Genomic DNA, 23753 nt, shown 5'->3' on the forward strand with positions numbered 1-23753 from the left:
TCATCTGTAAAATGAGTTGGAGAAGAAAATGGCAAAGCGCACCAGCACCTTTGCCAAGAGAACCCTTGGGCTCAGACAGTGGAGCATGACTGAAAACACCTGAACAACAAAACCTAGTTCCCTCCTCTTTCTCAGTGGTCTCTCTTCTAGTTTTCTTCCTATCTTCTTAAATACAGCGTTCTCTTTAGACACCCAGTCTCCAATGTGACCAGGCACCAAAGTCCAGCTCCCTGAGCTCTCCCTTGTATGGACCAGTGCAGATTCGATCCTCCCCAGGCCTCCTTTCCATGATCTCAGAGATTTCTCTGAATGACTGAGTTCCATTTGATCATTTCTGAAGAGGTTGAAAATGTTACTCCTCTGGGTCTATCCCAGATAACTCCAGATTGACTTCCTAACACCTTCCCTCATTGCCCTTGAATGTTTGCTGAGTGACCAAATGAAATCATAGCCCACTCTAAAGGAAACCTCTGAGACAGACTGGATTGGAACTTGGGTCTTCTTGACTGACCTCTGTGTTCTATCTGAAGTATCCTAAAGCAGTGTAGCTGTTAGCAAGGAGACAGTGGAGGGGAGCAGTAGGCAACATTCCTACTAATGAACTAATGGACAAGTCAGAGGCACTATCCAGGGACAAGAAGGAAGCAAAGAAGGGAGGAAGAATTGGCAGTGTGAAAGGGTAAACTGCAGGTTTTTGTGGAGAGACTTTCCCTAGGTCCTCATATCTCAAGAGCCCTGGTCCTTTTTAGAACCAGTCTGTTGGCCCCGGGCCACTCCTTCCCACCTTAAAGATAGTCCTCTGCCCCAGGAGACAGCATGATGAAGTGGAAAGAGCCCCGGCTTGGAAGGAGGTCAGATGACCTCAGTTACTGGCTTAAGTCACTTTCCCCACTCCCCAGGCCTCAGTTTCATCAGTAAAATGAGTTATTGAACTAGATGAACTCTAAGCCTCTATCCATCTTCCGATCTAAGGCTCCTAGGGAGTAATTATTTCTGAAATGATGAAGTTCTTAGGGATTGGACCCAAATGGGGCCCAGGAGAACAAAAGTGGGAGAACTACAAATACTCTTTCACCTTAGGGCCCCAGTGACCTGATTTTTGAAGGAGCCACAGTTGCCACTCATGCAACAGGCCATATTTGATTTCACGTCTAGAAAGAGGAAGGGCAAGTCCAGGGAAAGCTTGGTGGGGGAAACTGCTCTCAGATGCCTCTCCCAGCCCACACTGATATTCTCTCGCGTAGGTCCTTGCCTAAGAGTAGGCAGCACCAGGTAGAGAACAGGTCTACTTTCCTGGGATATCTGCCCCCTCCCAATGCAATGGAGTCAACTTTGACAGAGGAGAAAACTGAGGCTCTTAGAGACAAGGTGAATTGCCCAAAGTCACACAGCAGTAAGTCCAAGACTGGGATTTGAATCCAAGTCTCTTGATACCAAGTGCAGCATTCTTGGCATCATGGTCATACTCTCTTCCAAGAACAACAAAGAAACTGAAGCCAAGAAGTTCATCCAGAAGTGTGGCTAGTGACTTTAGTGTTTCCTCTTTCACTTAAGTCTCACGCCACCATTCCTTCACCAGGGCCATTCTGGGGGCCTGAAGGGCATCATGACCAAGAGGCAGAGCTGGCTGGGGCCCCGGGAGGCAGAGTAAGGAAAGAGGAGAGAGGGGGAGGGAGAGAGAAAAAGGGAGGAGAAAAGAGAAATAAGGAAGTGGCCTGTCAGGAATGGCAGGTCATACTATCCTCATCCCTAGGCTTTGACCTAATGACTGGGGAGCAACTGGAGAAGGTCTTGGTCTGGTGGGGGGGGGGCGGGGAGAGGGGAAGATTGTGGGAGGGGTTGCCAGTCATACCAGTGTGTATCCGCCGATGGGCTTTCAGGTGGGAGCTCTTGGTATAGACCTTATTGCATCCTGCAAAGTCACACTGATGAATACGCCTCTTCTTCAGGTCAGGGGACTCAGTGTGATGTAACGGGGCCCCCATAGACCTAGGTGAGGGGAGAAAGAGAAAAAACAAGTTGGGAGACTCACACATGTACACACACTGGCACACATGTACAGGATCACACTTATGCATACAACTGCTTTCCCAGGAAGGCCTTAAATGGTATGGGTTCAGCAGCTCAAGTTCCTTTGGTGGCCAAGGGGCAGACAGATACTCACTCTCTCTGCAACTCCTGAAAGGCTGCAGACACAGACACAGTCTCTCCAACACTGTCTTCACTGTCACTTTGCACTTCCACTGGAGACATGGAGCTGGGGTCTAATTTCACTGAATGAAAAGGGAGAAAGAGGGTGAGAAGGAGCAAAATGCCTCTAACCACATTCCCAGCTCAACCCTTGTCAAGGGGGTGGAAAGGAGACAAGAGGCTAGAACCCATCAGTCCCAGGATGCATCTGTTACCAAGAAGCCAAGAGAACTGCATGCAGGAGGGCTTGGGTGTCTTCTGGATATCCTCAGCCCGCTCCACTGGGGAGAGTTCAAGGCAGGGGTGCTGTGATGCCTGCTTCCCAAGTTCAAAGAGTACCTGGAAATACTCTTTTGGGGCTGCCCCTGAAACTTCTGCTCATTGGCTCAAGGTTTCCATCTAGGAGGGAGAAGTCTGGTCTCTCCTCCAGGCAGCCCTGAAGCTGGGATCCCCATACATATAATCCAACCAGAATGGATCTCCATGCCAACTCTTATGTTGCAGCCCAAGCTTCCCAGTGGCTCCTGGCTCTTGGGAGCAGAGAGTTAGTGGCAGAGAGCCCCAGCCAAAGTGGGCTCTCTCCCAGGCCACCCCTCAGGAACTGGCTTTGTCCCAAATTCTCAGAGAAGCTAAGGTGAGTGGCCAATGCATCATCTGGTGATTCCTGTAGTCTATGAGCCAAGACTGACAAAGACGATGCCCAGAGCCGGGACAAGCAATGCCACCTCATCTCTGTGTGGGAAGTGAGGCTCATAAAAGGAAAGGAAACGGTGGCAGATCTCTCGCATCCAAAGACACAGTGGGGAGAAAAAGGAGGAGAGCAGGCTAAGGGTGGCCCTCAGTGCCCTACAGTTGGGCAATTACCACCTGAATTCCAAAGGAGGAGACTGAGTCCTCCCTCCCAAGCCAGGCCGGAGTCCTGGGACTCCCCTCGGACAAGAAGGGAATGGGATGTTGGAAGTTCTGGCCAAGGCAGCAGCAAGATCCAAAGAAGGGCCAGAGCTCAGGAGATGGAGATAGGGGACAAAAGAAGTAACCCTAACTGCATCAGTGACCTGCTACCTCATCCGTGAGGAGGCCCCCAAGAACCACTGACTCTGGAGTATCAAAATGCCCCAGAGATCCTCAACATCCACTGTCCCTGGAGCTAAGGCAGCCCCAGAAGCTCAGCCCTGAGGCTTAACACCAGTTCACTCAGTCAGCGTGACAGGGGCCAGCCAAGCTCTCTGTCTTCTTCATTGACTTCAGTCACTGTGAAAATCCACCCCTCGATATTCGGAGTCAACACTACCATTGGGCCTGAGCAGCCAATTGAGGATTTGCTACCCACCGTGCAGGCCGGGTTCTCAACTGGCTCTCTGCAGGTTGTCTGGATTAGAACCAGCATTGAAGACCTTGGGCCTGGATCCAGCACTCTTCATTCTCAGTGATTTGTGCAATGGGTAACCCTGGTTGTTTTCTTGGGTTGACATTCTTCAAGATTTTTAGGAAGTTGCAGTGAGTTGTCTGATCATTCACAGCCAATCACTAACTCGGGCATCTGAGGGTGTTTTCATCAAGAAGAACAAGCCAAAGGCTCCATCGTGTCTTTTGGAAGATGCTATCTGGGGCTTGCCATGGCCAGTACAGAGCAATCCCTTTGTTGATGTACAAGACTGAGATATCTGGGGAGCTGCTCAGCCTCTGGTATCTCCCAAGTCTTATTCCAGACATTTCTGCTGGGCTGGAGGCTCAGAGAGAGGCCTTCAAGGACCTTCCCAAGCACTTTGTTCTCAGCGACAGAAGCCACCATCATGAGCCCTGCGAGATGAGCTACCTCACTGGTTGCCATGAGCTGGGGTTCCTTGTGGCCCATTTCATTCTCTCCTCTCCTGGCCTCTCCAAGGCCAGCTCAGGAGCCAGTCTTCCAGGAATTTGTGGCTGTCTTCTTTCTTCGGCTTTCATTTACTGAGAACAGGTCAAGACCAAGCAACTAGCATTTCTAAAACCCCTACTAAAGGATGACAAGCAGGTGCCAGGTGCTAGGCTCCCCAGGCCAAAGAAGGAAACAGTGACTGCTCCCAGGAAACTCTTAAAGGTGAGAATGGGAGAGCCACAGCTTCAGAAAGGCTCCAAGCAGCAGGCAGTGCCTGAGTGGTCTTGAAGGAAGGCTAGAAGGTAACTCTTGCTATGAGGTGCAGCCAGAGCAAATGTCCAGATGGGGAGTGGGGGCAGGGAGGGAGGAGTGTTCAGGTAACAGATTCACAAAATAAGGGCCAAGATGGATGGGATTCAGTTCTTCCAGCAATATGTCATTGCATAAGGGTCCCTTCCAGATCCCACCAGCCAAATCCCAACACATCCCATGGGCCATTGAAGAGTTGTAGATTTGACCTGAGACTCCCCTGAGGACAACCAATGGTGAGGTCCTATTCTCTCCACAGTCTGCTCACAGCAGGACTCCATTGGCAGAGCCTATAGGAGCCCAAGATCATAAGCGGTCACTAAGCAAGGCAAATGAAACGAGAGCCAGTTCACTGCAACAGAGACTGTGACAAGAACTGGAGACACATGGACAAAGGTGGCATGGCTGGTGACCTAAAGTAGTCAGTGACCGATCAAGCTGGATCTAGACAAAGCGATGGATGGATAAACAGAAGTATGAAAGGAGAGGCGGACAGATGATAGAGCCAGATAGACAAATGGATAGATAGATGCATGGACGATAGATTGATGGAGAGAGAGAAGTGGGTGGGTAGATAGACAGATGATAAAGACAGAGAGACAGATAGATGGATATAGACAGGCAGAGAGAGAGAGAGAGAGAGAGAGAGAGAGAGAGAGAGAGAGAGAGAGAGAGAGAGAGGACAGAGAGGACATTTGCCAAGTTCTTCCAAACTGTCCTGTATGGCCTGAATGCTTAGGCTACAAATCCAAGGAAACAAGCCAGCCCCTGCCCTCATGGAGCTTCCATGTAATGGGGAAAGCAGGGGAGCCCAAATGGTGAGGATGAGCAAAGGTACCTCCCTTCAAGCTGCTGCCATTCCACGTGGCCTCCCAGACTGTTCAGGGAAGGATAGGAAGATAGGAGGAGAAAGGAGAAGCAAGAGACAGAGTGGGGCAAGTAGACCTGCGGGGTGGGGGAGGGGCTGGGGGTGGTCAGCCACACTTACCAGAACCTGCATTTTTGCCGTCTCCTCCAATTAGTGGGACCGTGATGGCTGCTGTCACACTGTCAGCCGCCATGGTGGTGTAGACCACAGGCAGAGACTGAACCACCACAGGGATGGTCTGCAGACTGCCCATCTTGCTGGGCAGATTGACTGAGGGGATGGTGTGGATCAGGTGCAGGATCTGCTGGCCACTGCTGCCCTGGGTGGAGGCCAGGATGGAGCCGGGAGACAAGACAGCCGGGATGGCAGAGGTGGAGGATGAGCCTAGGCCTGAAGAGGAGACTGACACCACAGGGGACTGGACCGAAGGAGCCACCAACATGGCCGAGGGCAAGAGGGGGGTTGGCTGTGGTGGTGAGGCTTTGGCTTTGTGCAGGGAGAGGTCCACAGGCTCGGCCTGGGGCACACTGCACTCCGGCTCCAGTAGCTCTTCAGGAGGCTCTGTCTTGATCTCACTGAGCAGTGTGGGCGTCTCTATGGAGCTGAGCTCCAGAAGGGAAGAAGACGTCATCTTCCCCCTCTCTGTCAATCCAGAGTCTGCGACTGCGGCCTGAAAAACATGAGATGAGGGGGTGGGAGGGCATTCATTAGGTGGGCAGAAGTGTAGGCCGGGCAAGACCAGGCCTGAGCCTCTGACATGAGCCTAAGGAGCCGCCCAGAGAGGGAGAGGTCAGTTGGTACCCAGTCCCACAGGGCCCACAGGAATCCCAAGGCACTTAAGATACAGGACAGGGATTGAGCACAGAGGACAGGGGCACCAATAAGTCTGCTTCTTCCCCCTTCTGGAGCTGAACACCAGAGAGTCAAGGGAAGTCCAATTATTCTGGCCCAAGAAATATATGGAGGGGGTACCCACCTGCCCCATGGGTCAGGGCTCAGAAAACAGAGGCTTCCTGGCCTAGGACCTTTGAGCAAACCTTGGGGTTCTTAGTTCCCAGAGGTCTGGCATGAACAGCTCCCAAAGGGACTGTGTGGTCACTAGTTCATTCAACAAACACCCCAGAGTGACTTTCCCTCACTGTAAAAAGAAGGGCTTGGTCTCTAAGGTCTCCAGACCCAGCTCAAACCTCCTCTGGTCAAAATGCCCCTGAATCTGTTTGCCCCCAAATCTCTCACACACTTGCCTTATTTTGGATCCTTGGGGAAAATAGGAGGGGAAGAAGAGCCAGTACTGACACTGGAATTGCAATAACCACCTTGCCTTGGAGCCCGATGCTAGTGCTTATTTTGTCTCTCTGTCTCTTATTCTGTCTGTCTCTGTCAGTCACACACACACACACACATACACACACACACATTATCTGTGTCTCTCTCTTCCCTCTCCTTCTGCCTCCCTCTTTCTTTCTATTGCTTTCTCTGTCTCTCTCCTCCCTCTCCTCTCTCCCTCCATATCCCTCTTGTCTTTTTTCCTCCCTCCCCTTCTTCTTCTCTTCCTCTCTCCCCTTATATATATATTTCTATATAATATGTTCTATAATTATAAATAAGATACAATAATCCTCCGATTCTCACCTCCCAGCTTCCCAGTTTGCAAAGAACTTGCTTTCTACTTCCACCTCCCCCCAAGACCTGACCTGGGAGAAGGGAGAGGGACAAACAGCACCTCTGACTCATAGAAAAAGAACCAAGAACTTGGAGCACCAAGGCTGTCAGGCCTGGATTCCGATCCCACCTGTCACTATCTCTGGGGCCTTGTGCAAATCTGTTAAACACTTGGCATGTTATCTCATTGGAAACCTTCCAATAAATGTGGGAAGGAGAGGCTGTTATTATCCCCATTTTACAGATAAGGAAACTGAGGCATGGAGAAATAAAGTGGTTTGCTGAGAGCTACCCAGCAAAGAAGTATCTGAGGCAAGATTTGATCTTAGATTTTCCTAACTCTAGGTCCTGAGCTCTGTCCACTGTGCCTAGCTGTCTAGGACTCTTACACTTTCAGTGTCTCAGTTTCCTCCTCTGTCAAATATGGAGAGTAGACAAAACAAACTTTCTTTCTAGCTCCAGATCAATGAATGAATGAAAAAACATTTATGAGGTGTCTGCTATGAGCAGAGCCCTGTGCTGAGGCCTTGGGACACAATTGGGAAAGTAGACATTGCCCCTTTGGGAGGGTAGGTCCCACTGATGACAGTAGAGCAGCTTCTAGAAGTAAGCCATTTGCCAGGAGTGGGGGGGGGGGGGGGCTGGCTTTTGTCTTGTCTTTTTCCTCCCACAGAGCCAAGTGCATCATGGGTGTGGAATACAGGCCTGCTGACTCAATGAATGAACAGCAATTCCTTCCTGAAAACATTTTTTATAAAAAGCTTTCCTGATGCATTTTGCTTTTGTAAGAAACATGCCCCCACCAAGTGAGCCTTTCCTTGTAATAAAGAAGCTTTCAAAGGGCACAGTTTGGCAAAAGCAGCTGCCATGTAGGCCATATCTGCCAGCAAATGGACAACTGGCCTCCCCGGGTCCCCCATAGGATTTTCCATTTTCTCCTCTGTTTTCTGAGGCCCAGCTTGGTCCAGATTAGGACCCAGGACTGTACTCTCTCCATTGCTGTTCCTTCCTGCTTCCCCTTCCCTCACTCTACATCTGACCACGCCCAGCTCCTTAGCTTTTCTGAGGCACAATCCCAGCCCATTACAGCCACAGCTACCACAGTGCCCACTTTCCTTCCAGTTCTTTGCTACCCTGGTGAGATGGATGGGTGCTGGGGGCTCTTTCCCTGTGGTTTCACTTCCTTGGAACATAAACCGAGCTAGATGGAGACTAAAATGAAGGACATGCATATTTTAGTCAACCTTTCCTGTACAGTTAGACCAATCCCCAGCCAAGATGTCTTTCTACTGTATCAGTGGATGGGGGTCCAGCAAGCCTCTACTATTATAGCTTCAGTGATGGGGAAGTCTGCCTTAGACTCTAGCTGTGTAAATCTGAGAAAGCCACTTTATTTCTCTTGGCCTTGATTTTCCCAAGTGTAAAATGGGGCCAATCACAGTCTCCTCCTCTTCCAAAGGTTGTTGTGAGGATGAACTGAGTTCAGGGCTGAGTGATTACTTGGCCATAGCATAACTCAAACCAAATTTCTTGTGATGATTCCAAGGCACCAAAGATTTGGACAATTCTGTTCAAAACCTTTGGCTTAATGGGAACCAATAGCAAGAGAAGGAGGCAAGATTGGACCAATACCCACCCAACAAAGGAAATGGAGTTAGTGTCAACTAAATGAACCTGGATGCCCTGCAATGGTCCTGGCACAGTGGGGAGAGTCAAGCTAGCAGAGCAGCAAGAGGTGGGGCAGCAGAGCTCTGGTCCACAGCTTCGCCAAACAGCTCTAGAACAGGTACCAACTTGAATCCTGCTGGGAAAGAAGTTCAGCAAAAGTCACAGGGAGCTCTTTGGGTGGCCCAGGTCTATGCCTGGGAGATAGGCCTGCAGTCATTGCAGGGGAGTACTCACCCAGGGAAAGATTGGCAGGCTATGTCAATTGGGAAAGTTGTGTCTCACAGATCCAAACGGTTCCGAGAAGGGAACCTATGACAGGAGGGAAGGTGGGGGAAGGGGGAGGTGAAAAGCTGCACTGGGATGGGAGGGAGAGGGGGACCTGGACTGGGTCTGAGAGTGAGAGGAGCAGACAGTTCTGTGGAGCTGGGACCTGGGGCCAAAAGCATCATCTGTTGCTCAGACCAAAGCTAGACCTGGAAATACACGGTTCAGCTCAGCTCAGCTCAGCTCGAGGGAAACCCATGGCTGGGATACCTGTGCCATGGCTGGAATGCTTGCGAGCTATGCTCTGAACAAGTGAATTAAAACCCTCTCCATGAGCAAAGCCTCCAAGAATTTCACAGCTCAGGCACGAACTACAACGGGATTCCTCCAAGTGATGAAATGAGCCAAAATTACTATTCAATTTTTCTAAAAATGAATTCCGAGCACTAGAGGACAATCTGGATGAGCAATCTATGGCAGAAAGAATCAGAAAGAAAATCAATCATGTGGTCCAAGAGGCCCCAGAACCCACCCAGATAATAAGTGCTCTGAAACTCTGAATGGTCCAAACAGAAGCCAAAGGCTCCAGAAGACACAAGAAATATTAAAAAAAAAAAAAAGGTCAAAAGCCTGAAAAGAAAAAAGAGAAGAAAATAGCAGTTACCTCCTTGGAAAGCCAACCAACCTGGCCAATAGGTTGAGCGGAAGTTAAAGTTGACTCACTGAACTAGCTGAAAACCCTGCCTTGAATTGAGTCTGGGCCTTGTGCTTCTCCCAGTAAACTGCAGCTACAGGAAAGGTCCCCCAGGTCAGTTTTACAGAGGCCGAGCACTCAGCACAACCTGAGCAGCTGTGGCCCCTGTCATCACACAAGGACTAAAGAGGAGAGAAGGAATACACTGAGGGAAAGGGAAGGGAGGTAAGGCCAGTTCTCGTAGACATAACCTTCATTCCTCAGTGATACTGCCTTCTTGGTGGGGCCAGAAGTGACTTTGAGCACACCCTAAAGGGCAACTTTTTCTGCAGAGCTTTCTGAACAATTCTGGGTCTTTCTGTTCCCAAGAATCCAGTGGCTCTCCCTGGGAGGTATGTAGGTCCTACTCCCACCTCAGACACACTTGCCTTAATTTCTTCATTTATCTGCTTCTTCACAAAGGCCACAGAAAAATTGAATTCAAGTATCCCCCTCCTCCCACAAGGCAGTCAACTTCTCACCAGTCACAGACCCTCATCTCATGCCCTCTACCTGCCCAGTCTGCCAGCAGTTGTTCTTGTTCTTGCTTCCCTCAAGTTTCTCCCTGAGTATCATGGGAATCTCCAACCTCCTGCTGCCATATCCCCAGTGGCATATTTTAGTTCAAGGTAAGAGTGTGGAACCTAGTCTAATGACCCTGGAGCTAAGGCTCATCTCAGCCATGTTGTGCAAGCACCCCCACAGATCACCTCTGCTGACTGCCCCAATACCATCAATGCCCCTGGCTCTCCAGGGGATTCCATATGGCCCAACCCTTGGGTTCAGCTGGGAGGAAACAAGGCCTCTTGAGTGACAGGTGCTCATTGGAGTTATATGCTCCATTTACTCACAGGAACCCCAACTCAAAACAGGCTAGGCTGACCATTTCAAGAGAACTCAGTTTGCCTCCTAAATGCCCACATCCTCTCTGTGGTCTCTGAGAGCCCAGCAACAGTCACAAGCTGCGCCCCCCACCCCTACCACTATGACACACCTGCCCCTGACTTAAGGAGACTCTCACTTCTCTTCCCAGCTCCCCACAGCCCTCAAGGCAGTTTGGATTCTCTGAGGTTACCTAGGCAGCCCATCCTCAGGGCTCTAGCTCAGCGGTTGTCTGCACCCCCAGTGCCCCACTGCCAAGACAGGAGACCAGCCATCGATAGGCGTGGGACTGGGACTTGCTCTTTGACATTTTCAGTCTGCTCCTTTCTTTGAGTCTTGGAAGCTAACTTACAAATAAATCCCCTGCATCTGGCTCTGGGTAGGGTAGGCTAGGACTCCCAGACACTCATGCAGTGGAACTCTGGGAAAGATGGAAAACACTAGACAGCAAAAGCCAAAGTCAAATGTCACCCTCCATAAGACTTGTTTGGTTGGTTGTTGTTTATACTGAAACCATTTTGGGGAGGAAAGTAGATCTTAAAGGTGCTGGGCCTAAGAGCCAGCCCCTCTCAGTCCATCAAACAAGACTGGGCCCAACCGGCTGACGACAAAGATGTTGCAAAAAGCACCAACACAACTGATAATCTGCCAAATGAACAAATACCTAAGTCAGGAACTGTGGGGAGAGGGGTGCCAAGGCCAAGCCACCCAGTCTCATGTATAGCCTCCCAGTCCTTTCTCTTTCCCCCCATCCTCCCCCAGCCCCAGCTGCCCCCCTCCACCAACCAGCTCACTTCTGGGAGTTGCTCCTGCAGGCTGAGCAATAGGCAAGTCTCTCCCCCCTTCCTCTAGGACCTAGGGATAAAAACGTCCTAGATGTGGACCTTCAAATTCTTCTTGGGACAGAGAGGAACAGCCCCCACCTGCTATAGGAAGGACCATTTCTAAAGACCTGGGGGTCAGATTTGCCTCAGGTCAGGCCTTCAAACTCTGGCCTTTGTTACAAACCTTTCTGGAGACTTCTGGGGCTCCTCACAGGGAGGAGAACAAACCAGAGGCTTGGTTAACTCCACCGTGTGTGTGTGTGTGTGTGTGTGTGTGTGTGTGTGTGTGTGTGTGGTGTGTATGTGTGTGGCCTAGCCTAGGGCTTTGGAGGGAGTCTAACAGACAAAGGCCGCACTCCCTTCTCAGCCCCAGATGAATCTGGTTCAGGGTTTAAAAATGGGCTGGAGGGACAGAATGAGAGGAAAAACCAAGAACAAAAAAAGGGGAAAAAAAAACCTCCCCCACAGCCCAGTGGGTGGAAAGGGCCCAGGGTTGCTATGGCAATGAGATAAAGCCCAGGCATCTCCCAGAGTGAGAGAAGAGTAACCTTTGCACACGGTCCTTACTCCAGAGCTGCAAAGGATGAAGGGATATGGCCCCTACCTACTCACACACACCAAATTTGTTTCCTTGGCAAGGCCTGTGTCCAATGGGCTCCTCCCAACCCCTCCCCCTGCCCTGGGACAGCGGAAGGTGGGAGGGCACCCCTCCTCCCAGTCCCCCAGACTCAGTGTCACCCTGGATGCCTCACTCTCTTTCTCTCACAGTCCCCTCCCCATCTCCAAGCTGTTGCCAAGCTCTGGGGCTTCAGTCTCCACTAGGCCCCCTCCCCTATTCTGCCATGGCCACCTCCTGCTGCTGCAGGCCTGTATTACCTCCCGCCTGTCTCAGGTCTCCCCTCGCTCCAGGCCAGCCCCCATTCAGCCACCAAAGCAAAGATCCAATCAGAGCAGCCCCCCCTGCCCCCCCACACACAGTGTGAACCCCTAGTACCCCAGAAACAAAATACTCCATCTGGCATTCAAAGTCCTGGACAATCTACTTGATAAAAGCCTAGTGAATGAATGAAAGCCCAGCAGTAGGCCATGCAGATCTCACAAGGAAAGAGGCCATCTTCTAAAGCCAGTTCCTACTGAGGCAGGGGCAGAGGCGGGAAGCCCAGGCCAAGAGCTCAGAGCCAGAAACCCCCAGCTCCTGAAGAAGCTCCCATTTCCTTCAGCGAAACAATGGTTGGCCCCAGTGGTGGAAGGCAAAGACTCATTCAAGGTGTGCACCACAGATCTGAGCCATGCCCAACCCTAAGTGCCCTTTCAAGGCCCTGCTGGGTCTCAGGTTCCAGTTTTGTCCATCACTCACTGGCCCACCAAGACCAAACACAAGCATCCCTGCCAGACTTAGTTTTCAAATGTAAAGTTATAGAAGTTCAACTGTATTTTTTTATTTTGTTAAATATTTTCCAATTCCATTTGAATCTACTTGGTCACACTGTCTGAATGAATGACAGCACATTGGACCAAATATACCCCCACCTAAGCTCAGAGCTGATAGAAAATAAGGGACTTACCAAGGGTCTGCGTGATCCTGGATGCCTCACTCCCTTTTCTCACCCTCTATACCCAAGCCGTTGTTACTTCTACCATCACATCTCTCTCCAATATGCCCCAGACTTTTGCAGTGGCTGCTGGGGTCAGGAAGTGGAGGGTCTACCTAGCTCAAGAATCTCCCCACTCCACGTCAACGTCCATTTAGACATCAGCAATTTTTCTTAAACACCAATCCCAGGTCATTAAATTCCAAAGACTTTCAGTGTGACCTCCAAGATTCTTTTTCACTTCCAAAATCAAAATACAAAATGCACTGTTTGGCATTCAAGGGCGAAGGACAGAAATAGGATTTGAACCTGCACCTTTGAACACCAAAGCCAGGACTTTTCCAGCTCCATTCCACATTTGGACACTGATTCTGTTATTCAGCTGCACCTCAAACAACTCACAACTGACCCCAGTCACCAATCCCTTCTTTCTAGAAAGGTCAGACTCTGTCACAGCAGTGCAGGATGGAGTGGAGATTGGAACCCACATCCTGAGCCTCCATCTAAGCCACACTGAGGCACAGGAAATAGAAAAATCAGCCCATTCCTTGTCTACAAATACAATTAAAGCAACAGGAAAATGAATTGGGGGGAGGGGGGACCCAGACTCAGTTCATTGTTCCAGCTCATCAGTGGTATTTCAGCCAGACCTTCCTGTCTGCTAAGGTCATGGGGAAATGCATATAGCACCAGAGATCATGCTCAGCAGAACTGAAAAAGATTTCACTTAGTCCTCATAAGTACTGATGGGAGGGAAATGAGTATGATTTGACAGATAAGAAAATCAAAGTTGAAAAAGGCTGGGGGGGGGGGGGGAGGCTAGGTGGTGCAGTGGATAAAGCACTGGCTCTGGAGTCAGGAGTACCTGAGTTCAAATCCGGTCTCAGACACTTAATAATTACCTAGCTGTGTGGCCTTGGCAAGCCACTTAACCCCATTTGCCTTGAAAAAAAAAACCTAAAAAAAGAAAGAAAGAAAGAAAGAAAGAAAGAAAGAAAGAAAGAAAGAAAGAAAGAAAAGGTGAGAGTCCACAGCTAATAAGTGCCCAAGGTCTTCCAGATTCTAAAGTTCCCTCTGCTTACCAGTTCTCATTACCTGTTCAATCAAAACTTGATAATATCTACTATTAATATAGAACCTACTACATACACTTTACGATTACTATCTCATTTGATTCTCATTTTACAGTTGAGGAAACTGAGGCAAATAGAGTGAAGTGACTTGCCCCAGGGTCATACAGCTGGAAAGTAGCTGAGTTCGGTCCCACTAGTCTTTCAGTCTTAAAACTGTTCAATTCTCCATTTTTCAGGAAAGGGAGGAAGAAAGATCAAGTGACTTTCCCCAACATCTACTAGACTAGATCATCTCTGTCACCTCAAGCCACTAGGGGATGCTACAGTACATACAGCAAGTTCAAATCAGGTCTCAGACATGGAATAGGTATGAGATCATGGGCAAACTAACATTTCTGTCAGCCTCAGTTTCCTTGACTGTAAAATGAGAACAGTGGCAGCTAGGTGGCAGAGTGGATAGAACACCAGCCCTGGAGTGAGGAGGACCTGAGTTCAAATCCTGCCTCAGACCCTTAATAATTTGCCTAGCTGTGTGACCCTGGGCAAGTCATTTAACCCCATTGCCTTGCAACTCCCCCCCCAAAAAAAGTATAACAGGGACCATTTTACATTATCTTACACCACAGGTAGTTATAAGGATCATATGAGCCTAGCATAGTACAGAGTTTAATAAAGATTATTCCCTCCCTCTCTTCAACCTCTGACATTACATGGTTTTAGGTTCTAATCATTCCTGTAGCCCCAGAAAAAAATATACTTTGGGAATTGCTAAAGGTCACTTCCCTAAGAGGCCACAGACTTGAGCAAAAAATGCAAGGTATTGCCATTCCTAAGTGCTTTCCCATCCACTGTCACAATTTGATCTTCCCTATTGTTCAATGGGGAGTTTTGTGCTTTTTCAGTTGGCATTACCTTGGCCCACAGCCACATTAGGCATTTTCATATTGTCCCTGACTATGACAGAGATTGTACAGAGTACTCTCTTCACTTTATAAACCACAGTAATGCAGCTGGAGCTCACCAGGGTCACACATCTATCTAGGATTCTATGGAGACAACTTCTTTTTTCTTATTTCCAGTGCATACCCATCACGCAAACACAAGAAAAGGTTTTCTTCTGATTTCCTGAGATTCGGACTGAAATAGACACCTGAATGAGAAGTGCCAGCAACTGCCATTATCCAACTGATCAGTCAGCTTGGGAAATGAGCCTTTGCTGCCAACTTGAAAATAGTTCTTAATGAAGTCAACCTAAAATGACCAGGCCAAATAGCCCTTCCATGTGAAACATACCCCAACACAGCCAATCAGACAATTAGCGTTGTTTGAATCACCAACCGATTTATCTGCTTCCTGTGCTGTTAAAAGAGAAAACAAGAGGTGAGATGTCCACTCCCAAAGGAATTCCCAGTAGAAATGTTTTCTGAGCTAAGTATAGCTCCAGCAGCATCTTTCAGACCCTGCAAAAGAAATGTCTGACTGAAAATCCATTTCCCTGTTCAGTTGAGGAGCTTCCACCAAAACTCTGATTGGGAACAATCACGATGCAACGCAACACTGTGCTCAAAGGCAAAGGTCAAGAGGAGAATCCTCCAAACTTCACTGAATACCTCATATCTAGCTGTGAAGAATTTGGCTCTGCTGCTGATAACTCCCTGCACAGTCCTAAGCCTGGGCATCCTGCCCAATGCCTTTCGAGGTCCTCAGTAATATAGTTAGGAGGGTGGTGAGGACCAAAAGTACCTTTGCCCAGAGTGCTACTCCATTTGACTTATTTATCCACTAATTCAAGTGCCAGTGACTGCTGGCCTCTCTCCACAGCCATGTTAATGGAGCCTTCCTTTGCTTCAAAGAAGAATGATCAAGCAAAAGAAATTGACACTTCAGTGTCCAAAGATGTTCAACCCTCTCTCCTGGGAGGCAGGAAATGTACCTCCTCAGTCCTCTTGAAACCCCTAGGTCGAATCAAAGGTGTAGCAAATGCATGCCTTCACCATGGCTCATGTCTGCTGACTACAAGAAAGCTTAGGATGCTCTAAAACAATTATCATCGAGATGCTTTAAGATTGGTTTAAAAAAGTTAGAAAAGTACAGCAGTAGCACTAGATCAGAAACAAACAGTAACAAAGGGCTTAAGAAGCCCAAAAACATAAGTTACTTGGGGAAGAACAAACTCCCCAATGGAAAAGAATGGGCAGGAAAAAAGGAAAAGCAATTGGGGGGGGGGGGGGGGAGTTAGACCAGTATCCTCTACCGTAGATCACTTTAAGTTTCAAAGGTCAGCTCATTTTTAAAAAGAAGAGGAAATGGATGTAAGAATTCTTTATAAGTCTTAATAGGGATATGTTTCTTAACAAAACAAGGGATACAGAAAATTACAAAAGGTAAAGTAGATCATTTCACTGGCATGAAGTTAGCAAGTTTTTAGCAGCTCAGATGAAGGGAACTTAATTGGGGGAAAACACCTTTGATGCAAAGATCTCTGATAAGGTTGGGATAGTTAAGGGAATTAACACTCCTATTGACACAGAGCCATGGTCCGAAGGATGAGGAGTCAAAGATGGGAAGAAACAGTTCTAAAGAGCAGAATGGCAAACTAGTCCCCCAACAACATGAAAACATGCCCCAAATCCCAAGGAAAAATTCCAGGCAGAACAAGCCTGAGATCTCATCTCCTATCCTACAAATCAGACAAGATGACAAGGTGCAAGAAGACAACCACATACACTCACACACTGGTAAACTGATTCAACCACTTAGGAAGCATCAGCACTTCAAAGAATGGGGCTTCATCCAGTCAATGCTATCTGTAAGGTTCTCCTCCAACATGACAGCAAAACTATGACTTAACAAGACCAGGAAGACACCTGGGCTACAAATTTGTACTGAGGCCAAATGCCAGAGGGAGTCTTTAAGTAGATGGGGAGGGCTTCCTGCTACTCCTCTTTGGAGATGACACTACAGACAGCATGAAGCCCCCAAAGCTAGCAAATGAGATCATAATCACTCCAAAATTTGGCCTTACTATGCAGGTAAGAAAATCCAAGTAGATGAAGAAGGAAAGAGAGGTTAAGTGAATTGTCTTTGATCATTTGGTGGTGCAGTGGGTAGAGTGTTAGGCCTGTTTTCAGGAAGAGTCATCTTCCTGAGTTCAAATCTAGCTTCAGGAACTGACTAGCTATGTGACCTTGGAAAGTCACTTCACCTTGTTTGTCTCAGTTTCCTCATCTGTCAAATGAGCTAGAGAAGGAAATGGCAAACCACAACAGATCCTTGTCAGAAAAACCCCAAATGGGGTCATAAAGAGTCATACATGACTAAAAAACAACTCAACACATGATAAACAGGATTTCAGTCTAGCTCCTCTTGATGCCAAGACTATGTTGCTTCTAAGATACCACAAAAGTTAGGAAGAAAAGTTAGTCACAGTAGTGAAAGATACAGTTGGGATTCAAAAAGATCTTGGCAGGTTAAATAAGCTAAAATCATAACAAGAAAGGATATTAGGAAGAACTGTCAAATCTTACTCTTGGGTTCAAAAAAAGTTTTATAAGGATAAGAAAAATCACCATGAAGTAGGGGGAAGATTAGAAGCCTAAGAAACTAGGTTCAAATCCAAACTCTAACACTGACTAGCTCTGAGCATCTGGCTAAGTGAGCTTACCTCTCCAGGCTGAGGGGGAGGTGGGAGCATATAACCTCCTACACCCCTCTGCCTCAACACTTCTGCTCTTATAATCCCAAGGTCTGGGAGGCTCAGCTAGACACCTTTTCATCTGGGGGTTACAATGACCCGCAATGAGATTTTGAAGCTTCCAAGGTTTGGCTGGTGTGTCCTCTGCCCTGCCCAGGCCTCTGTTCTGGACACCTACCCCACTGACAAACAGTCAGAAAAAGTGCAGCTGAAGGAATTGCCAAGTTCAGGTTGCCATGGGGAAGAAGAAGTTAGGGTTATCCTTTCTAGGTCCTAAGGGCAGGATCAGGATCAATGGAGGAGTTGACTGAGACTGTAGGTCCAGGGCAAATTTCCCCCCAGTGAGGACTGGACCCTCCTTCACTACAATTCTTTAAGCAGACACTGGATGGTCACTTTGGAGATCTTACAATCAGCATGAGGTGGGTGGGGGGTCTAGGATTCCCAGATCTCCAGAGGCCAAGGATGGATGGTAGCAGAGAAATACAGAATCAGTGCCCTTTGATACACCACTCCCCTCCATCCTACTCCTCACCCCTCCTTCACCATCCCCCCCATCCCTCTTCTATATCCTGCTCCCTCTCCCCAACCACCCTTCACCCCCATCACCGAATACCTCTGGGTATGAGCCCAGAAAGGTCAAGGCAGGCTTGAGAGGGAAGGCAGAAAAGCTCAGCCCAGGCAGGGGGAGGGCTTCACAGGACTAGCAGAACTAGCAGGGAGGGTCCCTGCCTGGGGCCTCTTTCTGCCACAATCTCTCACTATGTGTTGTTTTTTTTAATATAGCATGTATTGCTCTTTTTTTTACATTGTCTACATTTCTCCCTGTTTCCTTCCCCTCCCAGAGGGCCAGCCAAGCTAACAAAACTTTTTTAGGTAGAAGGGGAAGGGAAAAACATCCAAGAAAACCAATCAATGTATTGAGAAATGTCTGATATTCTGGACCATGTTCCACACTTGGGGACCTTTGCCTTTGCAAAGGGGGGGGGGGGTTCTCCTAGCTCTTCTCTGGGATCCAATTTGCTCCTAATTCCTTGGAAGTGGGGGGGGGTCAATATGGCAGGGATGCTCCTTTGTATGGTAGACTAATCACGGCAGGGATCCTGATGAAGAAGGTTGAAGAAACTAAGGCTTAGAGAGGTCACAAGGTTAGTGAGCGGCAAGGCCAGGAGCAGAACCTTGGAGCCAAAAGAAAAACTAAGTCCAATGTGCATCCAATAACAGGAGCCTAGCACTGAGAACAGCTGTGGGGCTCTCCTCAGTCCCAGATGTGCAGAAGGACCTTGGAACTCATGGACAGGGGAGAACAGATGTGCAAGTTATCAGTCAAAAAAGCATTTCTGGGAATGCAGACCCAAATCAAAAGCTTCATGAGCTCAGGACCCAAGTTTTAGGCCTCAGCCTCCCTGACACACAGAAACACTTCTATCTATTCCACAACATTTCCTTCCCAAGTGACTTTCCATGGAGTTTGGCAGGCCTCACAGTGATGGCTGGAGGGCCTGGTCACTCCTGCCCAATTCAAGGCACTGTTTTCCCAAAGGATTCTCTCTGAAGTGCTTCAGATTGCTAAGATCAGAGCAAGGGCTGTGTGGGGAGTGGAAGGCATTCCAAAGGCCCCACCCAACATGAACTGAGTTGGAAGCAAAGGAACGTGAGTAAGGACACAATAACCTGGGATCCAATAACTACTAGCTGGCCAGTATCTGCTACTAATTGCCAACTGACTGATGAAGTTCCCAGAACTGAAGCTGATTTCCACAAACCAGAAACAGTAGGGGTCCAGGGTTGTGGTCTGCCCACCAAAAACTTCCACTCTGTTGGACACAAAAAAAGGCCACAGTAGACAGAGAGAATACTAGCAAAGGATGGTCTCTATAGGGATGGGCCCTGCAGGAAATTGGGGGGGGGGGGTGTTAAACAGCGTTCGAGACTGAGTCAGAGTAGTGGCCACTCCTGAGTCTATGCTGGGAGGGGAGTTGAGAGGTCATGGAGTCAATCCAGTACACTCATCCTACATGTACATGTGTGAGATCATCTAACACTATTGTATCATACAACTCTCTCAGATCCATGTGGGCAGCCCCAGAGATGAGCTTAGGGCAGTTAAATGGTACAGTGGATACATGCTAGGCCTTGAGAGAGAGGAGGACCCGAGTTCAAATCCAATGTCAGGCACTTTCTAGCTGTGTCTCCACATTTGCCTCAGTCTCTTCATCTGTAAAATGAGCTAGAGAAGGAAATGGCCAACCACTCCAGGATCTCTGCCAAGAAAATAACAAACTGAACTACAAGAGGTGAACCCAGTGTATGCCATGCCAGTCTCACATAGCTGGCTACTATCCCACCCAGCCTGACTGGGAAGAGGTAGAAAAGGTTGCTCTCTGCAAATAAGAAATAACACCCACATGCAAAGGATCCCTTTGGGATCTACAGCAGGAAAAATTCAAGGACCATCAGCCGAGCTGGAAGGGAAGCCAGCAGGTTCAAGTCTTTTTATTTGCCAGAGGCTCTGGGGGACAGGTGGCAACCTGGGCAAGATCAAGCAGTTGATAAGCAGCAGAGGCAGGATGAGAGCCCAACACTTTCCAGCTCCCAGGCTGAAGTGAGAGTAGAGACTTGGGTAATTCCACTTAAGAGTGAGACAGAAATGGGTAAGATTAGGCCTCGGGTATGTCTCTGGGGATATGGGGTCAGAATGTGGATCCTTTTCTTTCCTTTTTTCAAGGGAAAGAGGTCAGAGAAAACACTCATGGGTTGGATACCAAGTTTGTGGAGACAGGGACAGAGCCAAAAACAAGAGCAGAGGATGGGTTGGGCCACAGAACTGTGACAGGACATTGAGGTGCCAGCAAAGAATCAGGCCAGACTAAAACACTAGAATGCCATGAACAGAGGAAAAAGTTGAAAAGCAAACAGCCCCTCCGCCCTCACCTGCAAAGGGTTGGTATGCCTGCCACTCGGCAAGGCCTAAGTCACAGGCTTCCCAGCTTCTTCCTCTGCAATGCCCAGTGAACCCTTCAGAACACCAAGGGCAGAAGAGTTTAGAAGCCAGAAAAGAGAGTCCAAGGCAAGGGTAACAGTGAAGAAGAGAGCCTGGCCCAGCCTTGTGTTCAAGCAAGCATGGAGCAGCAGAGACAGCAAGGAAGAGAAGAAAAGTGAAAAGAGGAGAAGGAGGAGGAGGAGGAGGAGGAGGAGGAGGAGGAGGAGGAGGAGGAGGAGGAGAGGAACAGGATGGTGAAAAGGGAAAGGAGAATGGACTTGGAACAGCAACTGAGGATTTTGGCTGTGAGGGTGATGGAAGACACCCCCAAGGAACCAAGCTCCAGAACCCCTCATCCCCCACCCTCAAATAAGCAGACAAAACCAACTGTGAGAAATGATTCCAAGAAGATTACAATGTATGCAACGGAGCAACAGCTAAGAGAAGCTTGAGCTGGATCTAGTCCAGGTCTATCTAGAGGGTCAAAGAAGTCACCCTGAGAAGAACCCAAGGAGACAAAGTCTGAAAAACTGCCACCCAAACAGCCCTTGAAAGTACTCCAAGGTTCCACACAGCTCGAGAAGGAAGAAATGGGAACTCCACTGCTTTTGTACCAACTTCAAAAAAATGATGGCCCAAAAGAACTGGGGGGGGGGAACACTTTCTAGTCATGAAGACCATCCACCGAGATGGACTCCAATGATTTAGCCACAAAACTAGAAGCTACCAGAGGACTTGGAAACAGAACAGATCTAAAATGTGAATGCAACCCAGAGAATAGGCTCCCATTCAGTTTTAATAGAGAAGACAAACAATCACAAATCAAAAGAACCTCAAGCATTCCCACCTGCCCTGTGACAAAGACCCTGGGTTCAAATCTGGACTCGGTTACTTACTATTCAAGTGACCTTAAAACAGGCTCATCTTTACAGTGGATAGGGGACTGCAAGATTGAGCTCCAAATTCACTCACAAGAAGAAAGAACCACTATGAAAGAAGAGTCAGCAGACAAGTTCACAAGAATCTCATTATCCATGGGCACAGACTACTAAAATGGGACCTAACCTGGACTTGACAAACAGTAATAGCAATGACAGCCCATTGCCCAGTAGACAAGTAATCAAAAGACTGAAACAAGCAATTCACAAAAGAACTGTAAATGGTAAACTATCGTGGAAACAATGACCAAATCACAAATAGTAAGAGAAAGGCAAATCCAAATGACCCAGAGGTTTGACCACCCCTCACATATGCGAGTGAAGATGGAGATGATTCAGGATGGAGAGGCTGTGGGCAGCTAAATGAACCCAATGTAGGGGAAACTGGGAAGCAATACATTTGAAAATCGAGGCTAGCATCCTTAGCTACTAGATGTCATTCTCTCCTCTTGGATTCACTCTTCTCTTCCCTGGTTCTCCTTCTTCCTCTCTGAGGGCTCCTTCTCAGACTCCTACACTGGATTCTCTTTCAAGTCATACATACTTTCTAAACACGGACAACATGCCAAGGTTGTGGTATGAGCCTTTTTCTCTTTTCCCTCTAGCCTCCTTTGTTTGGTCAGCACCCGTGAATTTAATGATCATCCCTAGGCTGAAGATTCTCACATCTCCCTTTCCTGCTCCAAACTCTCTGCTGCCCTCTAATCTTAAATCTCCAAAGGCCTTTCAGACATCAAACTGAATGTCCAGTAGGCATCTTAAATTCAATGCGTCCAAAACAGAATTCGTTCTTTCTTCCCACAACCTTCTGTATCACAGGGGTCTCCCCATCATCCCAGTCCCTCAGACTGAATTCTTCACTCTCTCTCACCTCACTCCACCCCCTCATATCCAATCTGGTGCCAAGACATGTGGATTTCACCTTTGCAGAATCACTTCTCTGACATTGCAATTCCCTCACCACCAACCCCATAGTGCTCATCTGAATTATTGGAATAATCTAAGGGGTCTCTCCTGGTTCCAAGCCATCCTCCATTCTGCCACCAAAGTGATTTTCCTAAAGCCCAGGTCTGATGGTATCACTCCCTTCTCAAAAAATTCCAATAGGTTCCTCTCACCTTCAGGATCAAACCCAAAATGCTCCCTCTTTGATGTTCAAAGCCCCTCATTACCTCTTATCTTTCCAGTCTTCTTAAACTTGCTCCCCAACTCATCCTCTTTAATCCAGTGAGACCCTGGTCTTCTTCCTGGCTGTTCACTAAGAAGGTTCATCTGTCAGATCTGGGCATTCTCTCAGGCTGTCAGCCTAGAACACTTTCTCTTCTTGGCTCCACCTACAAACCTCCGTGGCATCCTTTATGTTTTTGTTTGTCCTTAATTTTTGAAGAAGATCATGACATCAGGAAGGTGATGCCATGACAAGTACATGAATTGGATGGGGGAGGGAGGCTGGGCTAAGTCACCAGCCTCACTTTCTTTTTTTGTTTTGTTTTTGTTTGTTTGGTTGGATTTTTAGGTTTTTGCAAGGCCAATGGGGTTAAAAAGTGGCTTGCCCAAGGCCACACATCTAGGTAATTATTAAGTGTCTGGGGCCAGATTTGAACTCAGATACTCCTGACTCCAGGGTCAGTGCTCTATCCACTGTGCCACCTAGCTGCATGGCTTCCTTTAAGTTCAAACTCAAATCCCTCCTTCTCCAGGAAGCCTATCCCAACTCTCCTCATTCCAGTGCTTTCCCTCAGTTAATCATTTCCTATTTATCTTGTTGAGGGCTTGCCTTGTGTATTTATTTGCATGTTATCCCTTCTATTAGACTGTAAGCTCCTCTATGGCAGGGACTCTCTTTTGCATTACTTTGTATCCTCAGAACTTAGTCAAGAGGTGGACACACAGATGCTTATTGACTAAAACTGAAAATAATTTGGAAATTTGCAAAAGGTGATTGAAAAAAAAAGTCCATGCCCATTTGACTCAGAGTTTACTTATTACTTAAGTAGACTATTGAGAAGATAAAAGTCACCAGTAACAGCAAAATATTCATAGCAGCACTTTTTGTGATAGCGAAGAATTAGAAGCAAAGTCTATGCCCATCAGTTGGGGAATAGAAAACCAAATAGTGGCTCATGAAGTTAATGGAATATTACTGTGCTATAAGAAATGATGTGGGTGAGGAATACAGAGAAACATGAGAAGATTTACATGAATTGATACAGAGGGA

General features: G+C 47.9%; 1 protein-coding gene across 14 annotated transcripts in view; it reads right to left on the reverse strand.

The window, feature by feature from the left end:
- The window catches only part of KLF8 (KLF transcription factor 8), a 47156-nt gene that overhangs the window by 15825 nt on the left and 7578 nt on the right, over positions 1-23753 (reverse strand). For 2 of the 14 annotated variants that reach the window (XM_074208263.1, XM_074208262.1), the window contains exons 1-4: positions 8559-11146; positions 5343-5892; positions 2165-2273; positions 1853-1989 (exon numbers count right to left, since the gene is read on the reverse strand). In XM_074208263.1, coding sequence (XP_074064364.1) covers positions 1853-1989; positions 2165-2273; positions 5343-5853 — 757 coding nt within the window. In that variant the 5' untranslated portion in view covers positions 5854-5892; positions 8559-11146. Of the gene's footprint in view, positions 1-1852; positions 1990-2164; positions 2274-5342; positions 5893-8520; positions 11148-15213; positions 18137-23753 lie in introns of those variants that run through there. The other 12 variants (XM_074208253.1, XM_074208256.1, XM_074208250.1 and 9 more) reach the window with 12 other exon arrangements.

The sequence above is a fragment of the Macrotis lagotis genome, chromosome X (assembly GCF_037893015.1).
Source record: "Macrotis lagotis isolate mMagLag1 chromosome X, bilby.v1.9.chrom.fasta, whole genome shotgun sequence".
NCBI lineage: Eukaryota > Metazoa > Chordata > Mammalia > Peramelemorphia > Peramelidae > Macrotis > Macrotis lagotis.